This window comes from Phragmites australis, chromosome 1 (assembly GCF_958298935.1).
Source record: "Phragmites australis chromosome 1, lpPhrAust1.1, whole genome shotgun sequence".
NCBI classification, from domain to species: domain Eukaryota; kingdom Viridiplantae; phylum Streptophyta; class Magnoliopsida; order Poales; family Poaceae; genus Phragmites; species Phragmites australis.
Window position 1 is genome coordinate 19,859,564 of NC_084921.1, and position 22,205 is coordinate 19,881,768.

The following is a 22,205-nucleotide window of genomic DNA, read 5'->3' on the forward strand; positions in this document are numbered from 1 at the left end:
TCTGCGGGCTAATTTCCCATCTGTTTCCATGCAGCAGCAGCAGACGGTGCCCTTGCCATCTATGCCGGCGACCACACAGCCTTCAACCATCCTTCCTCTGCCGCAGCACCCTTCTTCCTCCCTGCCGCACCATCCACATTCCCAACTGCCACCCACCACTACCATCTAACACATCCAATTTTCCCACTCGCTGCCGCTGTTGGTTTCGCCATCGACATTCTTAGGGATGACGCCACCGGAGCCGACAGTGGCACTGCCACCACATCATCTACAACCTCGCTGCTGGCATCGGCGAGGAAGAAGGCGTGGGAGGCACGGCCATCCTGGAGCACCTTGCACCTTGCATCCCCGGTCGTCATGCAAGTGGGGTTGACCCTGGTGCTACACATCGGCGCAAGTTTTTATCGATGTGGAGGCTGCTGGATTACAACCATGGTAGCCACCTGAGCAGCTCAAGGATGAGCTGCATGTCCGAGAGGGGTGTAATGTCACGGCCAGCCGGCCGCTTGTATAGGCCACGCAGCACCTCGACAGCAACATGGCTCCATCTAACGTTCAGTAGTTTGTTAGGATATTCCTTTATCAATAAGTTAGGTTCAGATCATAGCTTATCTCTAGTTTGTTAGCTAATCTGTCAGATGCATCTGTTAGGAACGGCTATATAGGCCAGCTGGTCATCTCGTGGGAAGGGGACGCTACAAGAATAGATCTAGTTCCAGTTCTTTCCTCTCTCTTCTAATATATTGTTTCCCTACTCTATGGTCTAATCCTTTCTCTAGTAGCTAATATCATCCGACTTTCCTTCCGATAAATTTTTACTCTAACAATGTACGCCAAACATTACAACAAAGTTAGAAAAATAACAGTATACAACTAATACACATAATATGCCGGCAAACCATCTCATCAAAGTTAGAAAAACAGCAGTAAACCACAGTAGGCGTATATTTTACAACGTGCATCAGATGGGCTACAAGTACAACAGTCTAAATAGGTTATGTCTACTAGACCGGCCCGATACCCAACACTATAGACACGACCCAAACACGATATAGCTCGAGCCAGGCCAGACCAGTACGACACAAGGCCACAGGTCGTGCCTGGACCGAGCGTGCGGCATGATGCGGCCAGGCCAGCACGAGCACAGCCTAACCTGGCATGTCTGGCTCGGATATTTTCTATATTTTTAATTTTATAGCTATTTTATCTATTTTCTATATTTTTTTATCTCATTTTATTTATTTTCTATATATATTTTTCATTTTGTAGCTATTTTTATTTTTTCAGGTCACCCGTGCAATGGCACGCCGCCCGTGGCGCCATACTCGCCGGGCCACTCATGCCGCAATCGTTCTTGGCCCAACCCAGCACTGTGCATGACAGGTCGTGCCATGTATCGAGGGTGCGGCACACGGGCCAACCTAGCCCGGCCTGACCAGTTACACTAGATTGGCCTGGGTCAGGCCGGGCCAACAGACTCATTTGGATACCTCTGGCAACAAGAAAAGAATTAGCATGGATACTCAAATATAGAGTAGAATGTAGATCATTCATAATATTAGCCAATGCTTAAGATAAAAACGAGCAATAGAAACATAGGGAGAGTGAATACATGAACATCAGTATACCTGATATCTTGTGAATTTCTCATCAAATTCAGCTTACTCAACTATTGCCAGATTGCATCTAAATATTCGGTGTTCACTGAACAAACCAGTAGTCAGTTTGGACTAATTAATGCTTACACTGACTCAACCAAACCAAAGTATAGCACTATAGATTTATATGCACACCTCACAGAATCACAGAGGCGATAAGGGCGTTCCGAATTTCCACGCTCCATGCACCCACCTTATGTAGAAGTATGAGACTCCAAATCAGCTCCTAGTCGGCTAGTCCCATTATAGGAGCAGAAAAACAACCAAGCTTACCCCCCCCCCCCCCTTCCAAAACTCTCGCAACAGAAACGAAAGATGATCCATAAAATGGCTATTGCTATAGATCATGCTACTAAGGAAGCATGTCAGGAAAGGTATGAGGTGTCCTCGCTAGTGGTAATGATGGTCAACTGAGGATCGCATTGATCCTGCCCTGGCCGCAGGTCACCATGAGCAGTGCCACAGCAATCTCTGCAATTAGATACAACACACATGTAAAAGACAGAATTTAAACTGGTCTGAACAGTAGTGTCGTAATGATATATGGCACAGTCAAGCCAATGTCCCCTGCCACCTTGCTGCACACCAAGTGTTGGTTCAGCTAGATATCATCACCCCCATGCACCTTGTGCCAAGCACTTCAAAGCATGTCTCAGGAGTGCATGAACTGAACAGATTTGAATTCTCACAATAAATAAATGCATTTTCCCATAAAAAATAATGAATTTGGAATCTTACATTGTTGTGGGGATGCAATGTCCACCAAACTCATCTCAGTTGGGAGCGCTACTAGAATAAAAAAGCAGAAGTGCATTTTTACAGTTCTGTCCAACTCCAGGAACACTTCATTCTTCATGCAAGACCTCATGCTCCTGCAACACGAGTAAGTTATTTTCATAAATTCTTCCTATTGTTGAAATAGAGTAAGATTCAAATTAAAATAATCACTTGAGACACCTTTAAGACTATTTAAGCAATCACGATTCGCCAGTCCTTCAAGTGTTTGATCACCATAACTGATCTCAACAGGAGTTATGACCGGAAAAAAACAGCAGTTTGTTACTCATGAAATTCAGGAGTAAACTTTTCACCAATAATCTCCACAGGAGCAGTTTCCATCGCTAAAGCAATGGAACCGGTGTGCATCTCTGACTGTGATCTCCCTGTTAGTTATAGCAGAGATGATCTTGATGGCATTATGACAGTCTCCACATATCCGTAGGTTTTTCATCACAAGTATAGGTTCTCCTTCTTTCGTGTTAATTAAACCAAAGGCTACAGCAAGCTTTTCGCTATGATGCCTCAATCTCGTTTCCCCTTCAGCTGCTTGATCTTTTGCCAAGGCCCATTTCACATCTGGCACATAGCCTGCAAGCCTCATTTTCTGTGACATGGACTCCAATAATGTGTATACCTCTTTGATTCTAGGATGTGAGACATCATTGGCAACAAATACATGAACTATTCTTCCAAGCTCTATCCAACTGCAGCCAGGCTTCTTTCTAATCCCCCGATCTTTCATGAGCTTCCTTATTTTTGCAGCCTCTTCCCACTTGCCAGCACTAGCATACATGTTTGAGAGCACGACAGGTGCTGATGCACTGGAAGGACTCAAATGGAGTATCTCTTTGGCTGCTCTTGCTCCGAGCTCCATATTTCCATGTGTCCTGCAAGCACCAAGCAAGGAAGTCCATCCAATGGAACTAAGGCTAAAAGGCATTTTCATTATCATCTTCTCAGCGTCCTCAAACTTCTTCGCACGGGCAAGTAGGTCAATCATGCAAGCATAGTGTTCTTCACAATGGTCAATGCCATATTTCTGCTTCATTGAGTTGAAATAATCCCAGCCTTCATCGACTTTTCCGGTGTGAGCACATGCTGACAACACTGAAATGAAGGTAATACCTGTTGGTTCATATTCTGAATTCAGCATGTCTTCGAAGAGCTTGAGTGCTTCAATAGCATGTCCATGTTGTGCAAGGCCTGCGATAATGGAATTGTATGACACAGTGGTCCTCTCTATCATCCTGTCAAACAACATCTTGGCCTCGACCACCTTTCCACATCTCGAATACAGTGTGATCATTGCGTTGTGAACAGAAATCTGGTTACTTTGTATATCGGACTTGATCACCAGTGCATGTAGCTGCTGCCCTTGTGATGGTGATGACATGTTGGAGCATCCACTGATCACGCAGACAAAGCTGCAATCATCTGGGCAAAATCCAGCTCTTTGCATTGTACGAAAGCAAAGGAGTGCCTCCTCAGAGAACTTCTCGTGCAACGAGTATCCAGATATAAGTGTGTTCCACAGCACCAGATCAGGCTTGTGAACCTCACTGAATGCCTTCCATGCGTCCTTAATACTACCACATTTGGCATACACATCAACGAGGCCACTCGCCACATGCGGATCTTGAGTGAACTTACTCTTGATCAGCCTTCCATGGAGTTCCATTCCAGCATCCAAGTCCTGTGCTGTGGCGAATGCTGACAGCACGCTGGCCAGAGTGCAAGCGTCTGCAGTTAAACCCCGCCTTGCCATGTCCTGGAACAGCTCCATAGCCTTCCGGCCATGTCCATGTTGCCCATATACAGCAATCATGCAGTTCCATGACACATGGTTCCTCTCATTGTCACCCATATCAGCAAACATCCTTTCGGCCTCTTCCAAGAGCCCTCCCTTGCCATACCCACTCATCAAGGAGTTCTTGGCGGAGACATACGCATTGAGACCAGAAACGACCGCAAAAGCATGCAGCTGGGCCACAGCAGCAATGCTGGTCACAGCCGAGATGACAGACGACACGGTGAAGCCATCAACAGGAAGGTCCCCACGCCGCATGCTCATGAACAGCCGGAGGGCGTCCGCGGCGAGACTGGCGGACGCGAAGGCGGCAAGGAGCGTGTTGTAGGAGACGACGTCCGGGTCGGGGATGCGGGAGAAGAGCGCGGCGGCGAGGCGCGGGTCGCGCGCGCGGCCGTGCGCGGCGAGGAGCGCATTGTGGGAGAAGACGTTAGGGCGCGGCATTTCGTCGAACAGGCGACGGGCGAGCGCTGGTAGGTCGAGGCGGGAGTAGAAGAGCAGCAGGTGGTTGGCGAGGAAAGTTGTGGGCGGGACGTGCGACTTGGCGTACCGAGCGTGAAGGGCGGCGCCGGAGCGCAGGTCGCCGGCGGCCGCGCTGGACCCGAGGCGGGCCACGAACTGGGCCTCCACCGCCGCGCCCAGGCCACGGGCGCAACTAAGGGCCATCCAGGCATGGCACACCTAGCAGATAGCCACAGGCCAGCTTCCTCGCTCTGCTTTGTTATACTAGCTCTAGCTCACCACGTGGGAACACAAGAAAATACTACATAATCCCTTCCATGGGAGTATATTGCGTCATGGAATTTCGATGGTGCTCACGTAAAAACAAAAGCCATTAGATTTTATTAATTATATTATGATAAAAATCAGTGGTCAAAGTTGATTATTGAAAGTCTTGGATCGTTAGGTAATACTCTATCTGGTCACAAAAGAATGTCGTTTTGAACATCGACATGATCACTAACGTATAACTTTGATCACTGATTTTTAATATAAACTATATGAGAAATATAACAAATTTGTAATAATATGAAACTATTATATAAGACAAATCTAGCTATACTATTTTAAAAGTTTAATCAAAATATTCAAAAAAAATATTATGGTCAAAGTTTAAATATATTGACTGCAAGCAACCCAAAATAATATTTTTTATTGGGAGAGTATATTCTTAAAACTAGATAAATGTACTCATCAAATCTTCTTTATTTGACTTTGTTTTACTTTTTATCGTATCAAATATGCCACTTTGACTATTACCTTTACATTATTAGAATTTATAATAATTACAATGATGCGCAAAATAGATATACTCCATTCCAATCAGAATAGCGCGTCCCATTCCTCTTGACAAAACAGTATATGCTCTCAATCCATACACGCATGTGCCCCTGAATAAAGAAACACCCAACCAAGAAACCATCGCCATCCAAAAAACACCTCCATCTTCTATGGGTGCCACTCTATAGTTCCCATGGTGCCTCTAGCTAAATCAGTGTTCGTCTAAATGGTCGTTTAGCGCGACTAGATGATAACTAGATGCTAGTTGACCGGTTAGTGTCCAGTTTAGAAGGTAAACATGGTATTAAACGGTTAGACCGTTTAGACGGCCAAACCTGGTGGTACATTGTGTAGACAACATAGTTAAGCGGTCGTTGGACACGTCTAAGAACTATGTCTACGCCATTTGTCATGTGAGAACTATGTCTATACCATTTGTCATGTGACTATGTGAGTCAGTGAGTTTATCATTGCATTGTTGTCTTGTTGGTTTGTTGTCCATTTGTGCAATTGTGCTTGGCCGTTTTAGTGCTAAAGTTATTTTAGTTTGAAATCTTAGTAACATTTGCCTTATTCTTTTGTAGGCGTACAATTCAAATTGTTATATATGATGATTATTGAATATTAAATTATTGATTGATGATTAATTGATTGATGATTAATTAATTGATTTGAGAACACAATAGAATATTGAAGTTGCATTTATGCCTCTCAAATCTCATTTGGAAAATATAGTAGGGAAGAATGGAACATATAACTACTACCACAAACTCAAGGTACTGGTGTGTTGAAACGAAAACACAAACATTAGACATAATAATATTAAGCATAAACTTAAGGTATGTAAATATAGATGAGCTATAGGAGCACCGGCGAACGAATACGTTGAAAGTTATGCTGTAGTTTGATTTCATATGGGATTCGAAAAAGGAGGAGAAGATTATCCGCTAATTTCCCTGCTAATTTGTTTATTTATTTTCATTAAAAAAACATGTCATATATCCGTAGCCAGTAACGAGATAGGGAGGCCGTAAGACAAGAGTGGATAAATTATTCGAATTTTAGATGTTTTTATTAGATGAGAGGATAGTAGGGCAAAAAGGTGATGCGAGAATCAGCTCGTGTTTTATATAGTAGAGATTTGTTTGCATATTTACTGCTCAGTACAAAACGTGTAAACCATATAGTCAGTTGTGTAGATAGAATCGACATTAGCTAGCTGCATGTTGCCAACCATCTAGCGTTTAGCATCTAAGGTGAACTTTGGCGTTAATAGAGGGTGGCCCTCGCTCTTATCCTTTATAAAGGATCATAATAAAGATAATAAGATGGTAAAATAGGAAAATCTGTATGCCCTCTATATTTAGGAGGATGTGGTGAATCGGATGTTTGATGTTTCTAAATTGTATCTTCGTAGAAAATGCAACACAGATCGTTGAATATTTCTTGTATTCTAGAAAATGATTTCTCGGAGAATGAAAAATCAAAGAAAACAAAATCAAAATTAAAAATATGGGAAATATTCTAGGAGGTCCAAACAAAATTCAAAGAACATCATGGAGCAAAGTTTTAAAGATTTTATAAGATACGATATTAACTACATCAACACCAACCTGGTTGGGACACACTACTCCAATTCTCGTAATGCTGCTCCATATGTCTGGTAGCGGTAATGCTATACGACCGCTATACGGTACAATACTTGCATGATTCCTGGTTGATGCGGTTTTTGCGCCTATCCAGTAATGGCTCGCCATACCAGTTTCAATTTCACATGTTCTCATCTTGACATAGATTTCAATGGCCGCACCATGAATTCAACCTATCCGAGTCCTCGTTTTAATAACCGAATTAGAAAAGAAAAAAATGGGATGCCTCACCCGGGGCGGCGGTGGGCTGGAGTCTGAACAAATAAATAATCAGACGGTCCACTGACGGCGCTAATCCATCCTTCCAGAAAGAGAGATGATTTAAGAAGACCCAGACTGCCTGCCCGTCTCGTTATTAACGTTATTGGGTAGGTAAGCACAGAATACAGAATCTACTCAATCTGGATGGAGAAATTTTACTAGACTTTTGATCGAAAGATTTCTACAAGATCTGATTTATATGATTTTCTTATCTAACAATTAACACATATAACTGAGAGAAAAAAAAATATAATACATAAAAGATAAAATCATTCTATAAAACCGAGTCTCTAAAATTTCCTTCCCATCTTAACCGAGGACAAAAACGGCGGCACGCAGGAGAAAGCCAAATGGAGGCTGCAAAAGGCCGAAAGAGATCAGCGGGGAGGGCTGGCCCGCCAGGGGCTCATCCAACCGTCACCGCGTTCGTCACATCCCCACAACGCTCCACCGGTCTCTCTCCATCCCGAGCGGGCAGCGCCCCCTGCGCACACACGGAGCTCCCCGCGCTCCACGTCTGCTGACCCCCACCCGCCCCCGCCCCTCTCACCCTCGTCGCCTCCCGCATGGGACCACGCGTCAGCGCCCGATCTTTTTTTTTATGCGCGGCACTCGCCATGTTGCAGTATTCTTAAACCGGGTCCCGCCTCTACCAGTTAACGCCTCCCCTCCCCCTTCTCCCTTCTCTCCTCTCCGCATTTCCGCCCAGGGCCAGGGGGACGCGAGCTAGACGCCTCCGCCCATTCTTGGTAACCATCTCTTCTCTTCCCTTCTTCTTCCTGCTGCGGCTTTCTTCTTGCTTCTCTTTTTCGCTTTTGTTTTTTGCCCTCACGGGGTTCCTGGTTCGATTTGGGAAGGGAAAGATAAGGGGAGCACACGGCAGGCAATTCGTCCAACAACGTTTCCTTCTGGGTGAATGAAGACTGATTTTCTCCTGTGATTTTCTGCTAACTAATGGATTCAGTCGTAAAGGGAGCAGACTATTAACTGATTTTTTTGGGTGCGGGTCAGGTGTTTCGTTGTTTCGCATCTTAAGGAGGGTTTCTTCCGGGCACGCCTTGTGCGGCGTTTCTTTGATGCTAATGGATCGCTCGAGTTGCTTCTGAAATTCGTTGCATTAGTCCCACTCCCACCACATATGCGGAAATTGATAAGGAGACACTTCTACCTGCTGGATGCTGAAGCAATTTTCTTGAATTCAGTGCTTCTGTGGCTTGTGGGCGTGTGCATCCATGAATGTCTCTTCAGTGATTCTGGTTGTTCTGGTGTATGTGTAGTGCTTTCGATTCTATCCAGAAAAAATCGGCTTAACTGGTAGTTGGTACTACCACGCTTCTGTTTTATCTTGTTCTCTAATTTGGACTGCACATATGGAGGTTGGGAAGGAGCTTCGTTGTAGGCACCTGTTGGAAGTTGGAACATTCTGTGAGTCTATGTCTGGCTTCCTGCTGCTGTGGTTTGTGCATGTAGGCAGCTATGGATTTTCCTTCAGTGATTCTGGGTGCTCTTGTGAAGTTATAGTGTGTTCCATGTTATCCGTTTTATACTGTTGTGTTAGTGTAGCCTGGAGTTGGACATCACTTGTCCCTAGAAATCGTTACTTTCGAGGACGTTGTTTGGTCGGTTAGCCGCTTGTGACTGGTTTTTGTCGAGTCAGCAAGGACTCTTGGACATTTCAGGGCACGGGCAACGTGCGCTTTTGTTTATTCTCTCCTGAATATCTATTGGATCGAAAATTTTAGAATATTCTCCGGCTGTTTTGTTTATTAGCTTAGAGGCATCTGTCCATTTGTTTAGTTTACTCGCTACTATGTGATCTACCCTTCTTGTTGTTAGTTCTGGAAATTTGAATGCACATCAACTCATCGTGGAGGTATCTGCCCAACTATTTAGTATCGGTCACACTATTTTCAGTTGCTGTTGTGTCCATTGTGAGCTCGTTGCAAGTTTTGTTGTTACCTCGAAATAATAAGTATTAGACTGCGGTAACTATTGCCTGTTCATCAGCTTAAGAACATATTGCCCAATCATGAGAAGAACTAGGATCGGTATGTTTGTTCTTTTCCCTTATGTTATTAAATTATTTGTCAATTTGTGTAGGGAATGACTGGCTGTAGAAGGGTCCAAGCCTCAGGCCATCAATTGTACTGCCCTGGTTGGAATTGCCTGGACAACTGGATCGCATGTCTGTGTCCACGTTAAAATATTGTTTGGAGGTGAATGCCAGCTCAGTCTTTTTCATCATATATTGAATTTCCATTTGAACAGATATATGGAAGTTAATAGAGGATGCCGTGTATGATTTTATATTTTGGTGGAAATTAAATCAGCTCAGTGTCAATCCATTTTCAGAACAGCCTCTTAGGGCCTGTTTGAATTGGGGGATTGAGAGTTTTAGTTTAAATTGAACTAAATCCCCAAAACCCCCGGGGAAATCTCTATCGTCCAAACAAGCTCTTAGTGTTTTTTTAAAAGAATATCAGTATTGCCTTTGATCCCTGTTTTTGTTGGTTTCTCTTCCATTAAGGTAGTGTCTGGCATTTGGTTCTCATACAGCTCATCTTTGGGCATTGTGGTGCCATCTTGGCTTGGAAGTGCCATATCACTCACTAAGTCATCATCAATTGAGACATATATGGTTCATTTATGTCGTTTTCCATTGATTAGTGCCTCCTCTAGCAGTGATGCTCATTTGTATTGTTATTTTCATACCCCGCCCCCACCTCCAACCATACACACACACACACAAAAAGAACTGATGCATCATTGCTATTATTGGTTGGAACATGATACTGAATGTGCTTAAGAATTCTTTTTAGAACTTCACTGTAAAGCCTCACCTCTTGGAGTGTTTCTTTGGATGATTAAGAATACTCTCTAATTGTTCCTTGATTCCTTCTCACACATGCAGGATACTCTACTGCTTACATCAATTGAATTGTTCTTTGAAGCTTAGGTATTCAATGAATATCTAGCAATGGGATGTTCTTTGGCTATTCTTAGAAGTGATCATTAACTTACTGAATAGTGCTCATTAATACAGTGGCCAAACATGCCGTGGAAACGAAAGATGCATCATGGAGGAACATCCCAACAAGAACAAGTCGGTCCTTCACTTGCAGATGAAGTATGTGCCATTGACGAGGAGGTTTCCCATCTTACTAGACTTAAATCTGAACCAAGTCAGAGAACTCGTGCATCCTTTTACACTGGCCAAAAGAGGCCTATCTCAACATTCAAGCTATTGTCTGGGAGAGAATCCAATTGCTCAGGGATGGGTAGGTTCTCTTCAGCTGATTGCTCTTATACTCTTCGGAAACACCTACCAGTGAAAGGCCCATGGTGTGTGGATGACATGGATAGTGAAGCATACATCTCACAGTTCTCTACAGATGGTTCACTACTCGTTGGTGGGTTTCGGGTATGTGATTTTGTTATTATGAGGAAGAATCTAACCATACATTGTATTATCTTTTTGTTCACTTACCTTGGATAGACAAAATGTTGTGATATGTGTGGCTAAAAATACCCTATGCCAAAATATAACCAGGGAAGCCACATCAGAATCTACAATGCTGAGAAAAAGTGGAAGATTCATAAGGATATAACCTGCAAGCGTCTGCGCTGGACAGTTTCAGATATTGCTCTCTCACCTGATCAACGATACCTAGTAATCCTCTTATGCTTTTGTTACAATATTAGGCTTGGAGATAATATTTTACCTTCTGTTTACTTTATTTCAGCTTCTAGCTAACTTATTATTTTGTGAAGGACCTATTGGCTTGTTTCTATGCTTGCTTGATCTTTTACAAAGGGGCTGTCATATGATTATTCATTTTCCATTAATTTATGTCTAGATTCATACAGAAATGCTTTGTGCGTTGTATCAGATTAGTACTTAAATGAATTTCATGTCAACTAGATTGAACAGTTTTTATGAAACTAGGATTGATTTCACTACTGTAATTTTTATTCACTCTTGTCTTGAGATGGACGTTTTTTTACTTGTTCTGCACAAAAAAGTGAGTTTTAGCTTTAATCAAAGTAGCATATTAGCACTTTCAAAACCCATGCAATCTAGGATCGGGCATAAGTATTTTGGCCTTACCAGCTGGATGGTGTGCCCCCCATTCACAAGAGGCCTACTAAGATATTTGACTGTTTGACCTACCCTTTACTTTAGCAAAGACATTTCCCCAATGAAAATTTATGGACCATAGACTTATGTTCATCATAGATATGTAAGTCAAATCACAATTACTTGACAGAATCTTACAGCATTGATATATATTGTCTGGAAATTATGGCTTATCTTGGCACTGTTCTAGACTTTTTTCCAATTGCCCACCCCCAGGGGCAGATCCAGAGTGTTGGCATTGGTGTGGCTTGTGCTAAATCAGTGGAGAATTGATGTACATGTAAATGCAATGACACACATGACCATCACACCAATGGTAGTGACACCAATGCTTCCCAGTCCTAGATCCGCCCCTGCTGCCTGTACATATTTGGTGATATGGATAATCTTTGTGAACTGATTAAAACGTTGATCATTTAATTTTATTCATAATATCATAACTTCATAGTTCTCTTATTATGTTTCACAATTTTGGAGATGTATGTATAAGTTTGCACCTATGATTTATGCAAGTTATTCTTTTGAGGGGAATACAGTAGAGCTTATTCTTTATTGCCACACTAAATTCATGAAGGTATACTTAAAGGTAGTCAGGTTTATTTGTACAATATGACTTTCCCACTTAGGGATGAAAACGGTTCAGAAATTTTTCAAACCGACCGATGCCGTTTTTCCGTTTTTCCTGATCATTTCCGATTTGCTCAGAATTCCATTCGAATCGATTGAAAATCGGAGTCAGTGTGTCAAATCGTAGTTGAAAACAATTTCACTATTTTCCTGACAGTTTTTTATTAGTACCAATTTTAATCGGAAAAATACCATAGGAATTTCTGTTTTTTCCCTTGTGGCCCTCAGTCCATACCTGATATATCAGCTGTGGAGACTGGTTCAAGAAAAAGACCAATCTCATTTATGTGTTGAGCCCAGAAAACAATTTCAACACATAGTGACTTTATAGATTAATATTATTACAATATCGTTGAATCTCAATGAATAAACAATCACGTCAAGATTTGAACCATCTTGATTTAACCAACTTTCCAACACCTCAACTAAAATTCCCATCACCAAGGTTGAACAATACATCAATCATAATTTCCACCATCATGATTGACCAAAACATCGAGATCCAATCATGTGAGGTTTTTCTTGCCACTTGTAACCGTGAGTACGGCTGATTAACCAGTTTTGCACTCTACAGATGTTGTATACTTTACCTATAAATCATGATCAAACTCTTTTACCGGTACCTATCAGTACCTTACACGCATCCGAGGTGTGCGTTGAGTGACCACTACAAAGCCTTTACAATGCTCCTTCTAGCATGTGCATACCCGCTAAGGTTTCAACGCCGCGTGAATACACCTCATCAACGGAAGCCCCCTCTTGCGCCAATGGAAATCCTAGAAGTACACCCTTTCGTTCCACATAACCAATGGTCTACACAATACTGAGAGTATAGCAAATTAATCGGTTAGACTCCTCCAATACCAGATTTGTGGTTGTACTGTAAATTCGAAAATATCACTCCACAAACTGGTCTTTATATTTGAGCAAGACTATCACAATCCAACCGTACATCTTGTACCGGTCTCATTTATGTGTTGAGCCCAGAAAACAATTTCAACACATAGTGACTTTATAGATTAATATTATTACAATATCGTTGAATCTCAATGAATAAACAATCACGTCAAGATTTGAACCATCTTGATTTAACCAACTTTCCAACACCTCAACCAAAATTCCCATCACCAAGGTTGAACAATACATCAATCATAATTTCCACCATCATGATTGACCAAAACATCGAGATCCAATCATGTGAGGTTTTTCTTGCCACTTGTAACCGTGAGTACGGCTGATTAACCAGTTTTGCACTCTACAGATGTTGTATACTTTACCTATAAATCATGATCAAACTTTTTTACCGGTACCTATCAGTACCTTACACGCATCCGAGGTGTGCGCTGAGTGACCACTACAAAGCCTTTACAATGCTCCTTCTAACATGTGCATACCCGCTAAGGTTTCAACGCCGCGTGAATACACCTCATCAACGGAAGCCCCCTCTTGCGCCAATGGAAATCCTAGAAGTACACCCTTTCGTTCCACATAACCAATGGTCTACACAATACTGAGAGTATAGCAAATTAATCGGTTAGACTCCTCCAATACCAGATTTGTGGTTGTACTGTAAATTCGAAAATATCACTCCACAGAAAATATCACTCCACAAACTGGTCTTTATATTTGAGCAAGACTATCACAATCCAACCGTACATCTTGTACCGGTCTTATCAAATCACTTGATGTAAATGGTTGTAAATGGTTAAATGCTTTAGAACTTGTAATATAATTTAATTACTCGCTCTTTCTTAAGCTTTGTTGTGATGTTATATGTTGGAAAGACATGTGTTTTGATCTTGAGCACAAAACACGTGCCGAGACTACCGGTATGGTATTCCGGTCAATTATCATGGACATGATTAAGTAAATGATCATCCTGGTGATTAATTGGAATACTATTTGGACGGTTCCTCACAAGAGGTTTGATCTATTCTTGTTTTTCCTATTCTATTTCTTTTCTCAAACATTTTCTCATGTATATACATACATGTACATATATAACATGTATTCTTATTATATATACACATATAACAACACACATAGTATTCAAACAATTCCAAGCAAATATTTATTTATAAATATATATCTTATAGAAAGAAAATAGCCCTTTCCATATATATACACATATACTCATATACGTATTTACTTAGGTTTTATTTAATTTTGCAAAAGTTTTATTTCTTTTATAAATTGTTTTTATTTCTTTTGGTTCAGAATTTTGGGCTGTTACATCAGCCTCCTCATGCGCCGCCACCTGTGGTTGTGGGTAGCGCAACGGATACATCATGTGGGGAGAGAAAGAGATGTGCTTGCTTGGAGACTTGGACGATGGATGGCCAGTGGCCAAACTACTGGAATCAGAGCATATCTGCTCTTGTTCTCGAGCTCTTGAATGTGGACAGACCTGTCCAAATAGGCCTGACGGGTCGACCCACCACGGGCCCGGCTAGGCACGACCCGGTTAAGTTAATAGGTCGTGCCATATCGGTCCGTGTGTTGGAGGCGCAGCCCATGGCACAACCCATGGCCGATCGTGCTGTGCAGAGCAACGGCGCGGGGGCGGGGTGGAGCCGGGCTGTGCTGGCACGGCATGCCGCGGCGTCGGCCTAGGCCCAGCCCGACGAGGCATGCCTTGCCGGCCTGGTTCGCCTAGTTTCGGGCCGTCATGACTAGGTCGTGCCTATAGTAGCAGACCTCGTGCCGGCTCAGTAGGCACGACCCAGATGGCCAGCTCTAATTGTGTGGGAAGATGAAGGAAGGGGATATGTGTGATGTAGCCGTGCGATGTGGGGATTCGATTTGCACTGGTGCATTTATGAAATTGATGAAAGGAGGAGCATTGTGGATCTTTGGCGGTCCGATTTGCGGTGGGTGAAGGTGAGATCCGACCTCACCGGTGGTGGATTGGTCCAGATTGGGAATGATGGTAGGAAGGGGGAGTGCGAGGAAAACAATGCTCTCTGTTCCTTTCGTGGCTGCTTCGTCAATCCCTTTCTTTTTGATGTATTTCTCTTTTTTATACTTGAGATATTGGAAAAACGGGTAACTGGGATAACTAGATCGCCCTACCTAGCAGGCTCTGATCTTTGTTTATTTCTTGCTTTTCTAATCCGAAACACACTGCTACCTTTATATAGATGATTACATTTATTTACGGAAGGAGATAACTAAGGAAAACTTTCAAGCTAAACAAGGAAATAACTAACCAAATCTTCTCCAACTAAACATAGGAGTAATAACTAAGGAAACTACTAATTTAATTCCAAACTTTAGCTAATCTGTTGATTGTGTTCCATAACATGAGAAGACTCCATTTGTTTGGGCCTTCTCATTAACTTGGGCTTCAACGGAAGGCTGAAGGGAATGAATCAGAGGGAGCGCATTTAGAAACAAAAGAAGAGCGAAGACCTGAACAAAAAGATGCACCATATATAGCGATTATATAAAAAATCCATTGTATGTTATTAATATATTCCATTATGTTGAGTAAATCATGAGTTATAAAGTGTGAAAGTGGTTTGGGGGCATTTTCCGATCGATTTTTACCGTTTCCACCCCTATTCCCACTTGTACATGTACTATCATCACCATCTAATGTGCCTTGAGATTGATGCAAAATTTCGTCCCACTTTCTAATTATTGCAACATTCTTGCACCAATATCAGAGTACATTGTGGGGCTAAGATAGTAAATGTATGAGTGGCTTTACATTTCGTTATCTGTATCTATTTTTTTTCTTCTGCAGATCTTATCTTATTTTAAGTAAATACTAAAGTACTAGGATCATTTTTTTCAGGCTTATTCCAGTCTGTCGCCTACAGTTCATATAGTAAATGTCCAGAATGCTGTAAGGGAATCACATGCTAATATTACAGTATGTCCTCTCCTTTATCTTTTTGCCTCTTATAAACATGCTCAAGTCAACCTGTGGAAATTGATTCTGAAGTTTACTTGCATCAAATGGATGTATTTAGGCCAAACCATTCAACAAACTGTCGCACGCATGTTGAGGTGAACCTTCTTTTTGCAATAAATGTTAGTTAATAGATGAAAGAGAGAAATGATTGGATCAAGTTCAGGATGCGCTGATTGAAATGAGTAATCTAGTACTCTTTTGCTCTATGGATTGATATGTTCAAAATAAAATATTGCATTTAAATCTAAAGAATAAGTTCTTTATTGAGATCTAGCTTCACATGGTGATAATTAGACCGCAACGAGCAATGATCCATAGGATACTCCACCTATATGGGATCTCACATCTCTAGAGACTTCCTTTGTTCTTATACTTGTGATTGTTTTTATGGGTTTCTTGTTTTTCTTTCTTTCGGTAGTGTTAGATGGAAGAGATACAAGAATAATTAGTTTTCGTATTGGATGGGTTTGTTTCCTTAGAGATATGCTCTTGTGTCACAGATAAGTTCCCTTGAGTTTAGAGATTGTTATTTTAAGGGTCAGGTCAAGTCATCCCTATGAAAAGGGATAGCATTGTATCAATTGGAAATAAGTACAATGAATTATTTTCTCTCTCTCACGCACATCCGAAGTTCTTTTATCCCATACTGTAGTCCCGTTTCCCTCTTCCAGAACTATAGTCGCCTTTAGGTCATGCTGTTTGGCCCTATTCAATATGGCAGCTATCCCGTTTTGAACTAGGTTAACAACACAATGAATCTTTTTAGTTTATTTTTCTGTTGTAGCGAATCATAGGTCATTTATTTGAAATGTTCAAACTTCTAATGCTTGAAGGACACATTTGGCTTTATTTATTGGAGTGTCTTTGCACAGTATTAAGCATTCACAAAAGTACAGGAGCTTAAGATCAGGAACGTTTGTGTCTGGATTAATTGAGCATCTTATGATTCTGAACTCCGAAGTTTATTAAAATTCATCAATGCTTGCAGCATCTGCCCAATTGTACTGTAACCATCATATCATGATCCCTAACTTTATTTAAAAGATCTAGAGGCAATTTTCAAGGCACGTGGCACGCTTTGGTACCACTAATGCATCAAATGAAAAGGAAACACAATATACACAGGCCTCCTGCATGCTTTCCCTTTCGCATGGTTGCCGAAAGGCATTGTTTGGTTTTTAGCTATTTATATTAGTCCTTTTTTTCATATATTTGTTCTTGTGTTTGGCTATATCAATGTATTCGTGTTGCATACTTTTGTTTATTCTACAATGCAGGAAATTCATGAGGGTCTAGAGTTTTCTGACGACGATGACGGATTCTCGTTTGGAATATTTTCTGTTAAGTTCTCAAAAGATGGGCGAGAACTTGTTGTTGGAAACAACAATGAATCAATATGTATATATGATCTTGGGGCAAGTAAAGTTACAGAACGCATTCATGCTCATGTGGTATGAAAATTAAAGGCAGGACTAAGCCACATAATTTTTTGAACCTAATATATGATTATTTCTTTCTTTTGCTCCTTCCATGACCTGGCTTATCTGTTTCGTCCATTGATGCATGCTTATAATCTTCAGTTCAGGTTATGATTACCATTTCAAATGGGTGGTGCAGTTGATGTCGATTAGACTTTAGAAAGACACCACCTTGACTTGGTCGAAATAGCTGCTTAGCAATCATATTCCTATGCAGTTGTAAAATGAATCCAAGTATGAGAATTGTTTATGTTGCCTGATTTTGTTTAAGAAATAATGAGGGCTTTCAAGATTTTGTTAGTCTGTGTACTACAATAAAATGAACTTGCTTTATACACTATAAACATTTTACTGCCTGCTATTAATGGTTCATTTAACATTGAAGACTCGGGCATAAAAAGCCAGAGAAGGCTTCATTTTGGTGAATCAAGTACAGCAGTTGGAGTAGATCTGAAACACTTGTTGGAACAATTTCCAAAATTGCCCAATGTAAAATATGTGGTATATCTAATATTGTTAGGGAATACTTATATTTCATCATTTTCCTAGAAAATAGTATTTCTCTTGTTGTTGATTAGCCGTTCTGCTTGTAGTTATGTTTTGTTTCTAGAATCTTATTTTCTATCCCGTTGGCTTTCATAGGCTGATGTCAATGTGGTCACCTTTGCTGATGAAACGAGTGATGTCTTGTACTCTGGAAGTGATGATAGCCTCTGTAAGGTGAGCCTAACCACTAGTTCCTTCAAATTGATCTATTATTTTTCCTGTTGCTGTTTCAAAGGGTACATATCACAAATTTAGTAAAACATAACCGATTTACATCTTTATAGGTGATGTTAAACTTAGGCTCTACACAAACAGATATGAAACATTAAGGGTCCAAAAACTACTGAGTTTGTTTGTAGCCTTTAGAAGATGGTAATGTTCTAGTGTAAATATCAGAAAATTAGGGAAACATTGGCCTATTGGTGAAGCACAAAGTTGTGGTCGTTGAGGTCATTGTCTGATGTCCTCATTCTTCATGGAATCAAGAATGTGCAGTTCCTCCTGTGTATTCTCGCAAATGTTGGACAGTTTCTTCATGTGATATCCAATGTAATTTATTCCATGCATTGAACTCTGACATCAACTTGGTTGATATTGGGAGATGTGAAATAATTGAAGGACCTCCTAGCATATCTTAGTATGATCTTGTAAGGTATATCCATGGAGGCCTACCCTAACTAACAATGTTTTGCAATCCTTAGGTGTGGGATAGGCGCTGCCACAAGAGACAAAAACCAGTAGGTGTTTTGACAGGTCATTTAGACGGGATTACATTTATTGATAGCGGTGGAGATGGGCACTACTTCATCTCCAACTGCAAGGATCAAACTATTAAATTATGGGATCTCAGGAAAATGTCCTCCACTACAAAAGAGTAACTACTTATCTTGCTTTACATGATTATGTCTACAAGTAATCTCATTTGGTTATAGTTAAAGTGAAATGCAGAATATTGTAGGCAATTAGGAAAAGCTAAAGTCAAAATCCCTTCAGATGGTCACCTCTGACAGTTACAGGTGGCCAGTGAAAATTTGTGTTTGGTAAAGCTAATAGAATATGGACTTTTGCTTATCTTCCATATCATTAACATTTCCAAAGTAAATACTCGCTCCAATCACAAATGAGTGACGTTTTGGACATCGAAAGAGTCTCCAGGACGTACCTTTGACCACTAATTTCTATTGTAATATATTTTAAAAAATAGCAAAATTACAGTATTATGAAAGTACTATATACTTTTGATTGCATGTAACCCAAAACGTCACTTATTCGTGACTGGAGAGAGTAATATTTAATTGCAAAGCACTACAAAATATTGTTAAACTTTTTGAGTTTTTTTATCGCATCAGTTAAAAGTGTCTAGGCTTATGGAAATGATATTGGTTCTGCATTGCAAATTTCAAAATTATTGAACAATTCACGTTTCTGTGGAACTTTTCACTGATTGATGCTTATTAGCTTTCCTTTTCTCCTGTCAGAACTCATAATTTAAATTCAAAGAACCTTTTTGGGGAATTTTTTCTTATTTCCCTTACAACTGTTTTTTCAGCTGTACACCAAAATCATATGAATGGGATTACAGATGGATGACATATCCATCAGAAGCCCGATATTTGAAGCATCCATATGACCAGTCGCTGGCCACATTCAGAGGCCATTCTGTGTTGCGCACACTTATCCGTTGTTATTTTTCTCCAATGCACAGGTTTGTTGGGGTTGTTTTATCGCAAACACTTCTTGATCTTTTCTATTTACTTATTCTGTAGATGCAATACGTCTGTTGTAAAATTTAAGGCATGATCTTGATTTGGTAGTCTTCCAAACTGAACTTGAAACATTAATTTTTTTTGACAGAATATTGCTAATAAGTACAAAGTTATGATCATTTGAAAGTACCTTCAAATTCTTCTCTAATGGCATCACTTATGCTACTCAACCTATAAATTATTGGACTAATTGTTTATCAAAATTTACAAAGTTTCAACCTTGAAAATCAAAATTCTAGGCCACCTTATAAAAACAACAGGTGGAGTATTTGTTACCAGTAATATTTGTCTGGGTTGTAATGTAAATTGTGCGATTGCACCATGTTGCCAAGATTAGTTCAGGATCTAATTCAGTTATGTTATCTTAATCATCTCAGTCCCACTTTGCCCTATCTGATATTTTCTACAGAATAATTAATTTGACAAGTTGTTTTGGCTGGAGCTAATTAAAAAGCAGAACGTGCCTGGTTGACACTTGACACACTTGCAAGTTTAGGGGCCTGCCAAATTAGTTTGTCAACATTAGGGACCTGCCAAATTAGCTTTTCTTTACCACCATAGGAATATCTTGTCTGCTTTTAATTTTGAATAGTTTTTCAATTTTTGTGGAAGTAAAACTTGTGGTCATAGGAGCAATGGGGTGCTGGCATACAGTTTTACATGGCTCTTCATGTTTACAACATACTTTTAATATTGTTTGATATCTTCTTCATTATTTCAGCACGGGTCAGAGGTACATATACACAGGATCCAGTGACCAATGTGTCTATATTTATGATGTGGTATGGTCCTTATATTCTTCCCTTAAATTAGTTTTTTATTTGACATGATTCTACTATTTCCAAATCAGAGCGGTTTTGGGCTGACATGTGTGCCCATCCCCTTTTGTTAGACGTATGATGCAGTGTACCGTAAGTAAAAGTCAATCCATGTAGTACATGCCAAGTTACATAAAGATGTGAAATTTCGATTTCAAATTGATTCATAGTATCGAGAACCAAAAGATTCTCCTGTCCAAACTTTTATGAAATCGTTCTCATTCTATGAGGCTCAGACCACATAGAATCCACATAATTTTGGGTTCTCTATTGTCAAATTTCTTTTGTTTCTTTTGTCTTTACACTCTTGTTGACAAATTAGAAGGATTAAACTATGACAATCAAGTGGCTTATTAATTCAGTTTACAGGCTACTGTAGCCTGTAGGCAATTTTTGCGCAAAAAGTTGATGCCTTGTATTCTGGTTGTAACTATGAGAAATTCAACTCGTGCACATTGTGGAATCTTGGAATCAAGTAGGAAGTCTCTGTGAGGATGGATTCGCGCTAAAGGAATGGATTATAGACTTGCATGCGTACCATGATTCCTTGTGTACATTTCATGCTCCAGTTTAAATTTGCCTGCTGCTCCTTATGAACCAGCTGTTCATTCTTGCAGGCAACTGGTAACGTTGTCGAAAAACTGAGATGGCACGGGTCAATCATCAGAGACTGCTCATGGCACCCGTACCTTCCAACGTTTGTCAGTTCTTCTTGGGATGGCTATCTAGTCCGGTGGGAGGCAACTGAGGATGACAAAGACCCGTCCATGCTCAAGGCAGGGAAGCAGAGGATGCATCCAGAGGGATATCAACTGTCATTTGTCCTCTAGAACTGAAGGTCTCGAGGGTCTCATGTATGCGTGACGTGTCCATCACGTTTAAAGAGAAAACCTTCTATTCTTTGCAAATCCTCATGCTTTCTCCAAGTGATTAAAGAGAATTATTGAAGCGGTATATAGATTCGCAAAATTGTAATACAATGTTTAAAGGTTGTCATTGTAGATTAGGTGCTTGTATTTATTCTCTCGCTTCGTTTCTGGTTTTTTTTTTTTTTTTTTTTTTTTTTTGCTTTTGTGGGTTTTGAAGCTCTCGTAGTGGGTGGGGGTGATCCACCCCCCCCCCCATTGAGTCACATTTTCATATTTGCCTCCTAACCCATATCACAAGTAAATGTCACTATAAACAAACCATTAGTTATCTTACCATATTTCTCTGCTTTTTATTGTGATTTATTTGAATTTATAGGGCCAAATGAGCCGGGAATTGCGCACTTATTTGGCATGCAACTTCAAATTACAGGTCATTGACCACTCCTATGTGCTCCTATCATCTCCTACTGATTCTTCTCTTAATTGTGCTGTCGCCATGCATGACAATCGATGTCATCAGAAAGACCTTGCTGCAATCGACGGGCAACAATGTCAGAGACAACGAGCTTGTGGGCGGTTCTCTCTCTGAAACGACTGAACCAGCGTTG

The 22,205-nt window shown here is 40.7% G+C and overlaps 2 protein-coding genes across 13 annotated transcripts; one reads left to right on the forward strand and one right to left on the reverse strand.

The window, feature by feature from the left end:
* Positions 1–1,546: 1,546 nt before the first annotated feature.
* LOC133912319 (pentatricopeptide repeat-containing protein At3g49710) lies at positions 1,547–4,950 on the reverse strand. Its single transcript, XM_062354991.1, has 3 exons — positions 2,616–4,950; positions 2,397–2,530; positions 1,547–2,129 (listed from the first exon to the last, which is right to left on the reverse strand). Exon 1 carries the CDS (start codon positions 4,909–4,911, stop codon positions 2,746–2,748), a length of 2,166 nt encoding a protein of 721 aa, XP_062210975.1. The 5' UTR covers positions 4,912–4,950; the 3' UTR covers positions 1,547–2,129; positions 2,397–2,530; positions 2,616–2,745.
* A 3,074-nt stretch (positions 4,951–8,024) lies between these two features.
* Positions 8,025–21,748, forward strand: LOC133912330 (LEC14B protein-like). 12 transcript variants are annotated; one of them, XM_062355017.1, is made up of 13 exons: positions 8,095–8,185; positions 8,448–8,750; positions 9,537–9,652; positions 10,480–10,857; positions 10,987–11,106; positions 11,765–11,854; positions 16,001–16,078; positions 17,398–17,571; positions 18,241–18,318; positions 18,846–19,018; positions 19,694–19,849; positions 20,632–20,692; positions 21,346–21,748. In XM_062355017.1, the coding sequence occupies exons 3-13, from the start codon at positions 9,620–9,622 to the stop codon at positions 21,556–21,558; spliced, it is 1,554 nt and encodes a 517-aa protein (XP_062211001.1). In that variant the 5' UTR covers positions 8,095–8,185; positions 8,448–8,750; positions 9,537–9,619; the 3' UTR covers positions 21,559–21,748. The 12 variants fall into 12 exon arrangements, with proteins under 12 accessions (XP_062210985.1, XP_062211062.1, XP_062211045.1 ...); XM_062355031.1 differs by lacking the exon at positions 8,448–8,750 and adding an exon at positions 10,348–10,392 and having other exon boundaries at positions 8,139–8,185; XM_062355011.1 differs by lacking the exon at positions 8,095–8,185 and adding an exon at positions 8,320–8,348.
* The last annotated feature ends 457 nt before the right edge of the window (positions 21,749–22,205 follow it).

Coding starts and splice junctions, on each gene's coding strand:
- LOC133912319 (XM_062354991.1), bottom strand. CDS start 4,911: ATGGCCCTTAGTTGCGCCCGTGGCCTGGGCGCGGCGGTGGAGGCCCAG.
- LOC133912330 (XM_062355001.1), top strand. CDS start 9,620: ATGTCTGTGTCCACGTTAAAATATTGTTTGGAG. Junction 10,858..10,986: donor TACTCGTTGGTGGGTTTCGG/GTATGTGATTTT, acceptor AAATATAACCAG/GGAAGCCACATCAGAATCTA. Junction 16,079..17,397: donor AATCACATGCTAATATTACA/GTATGTCCTCTC, acceptor TCTACAATGCAG/GAAATTCATGAGGGTCTAGA.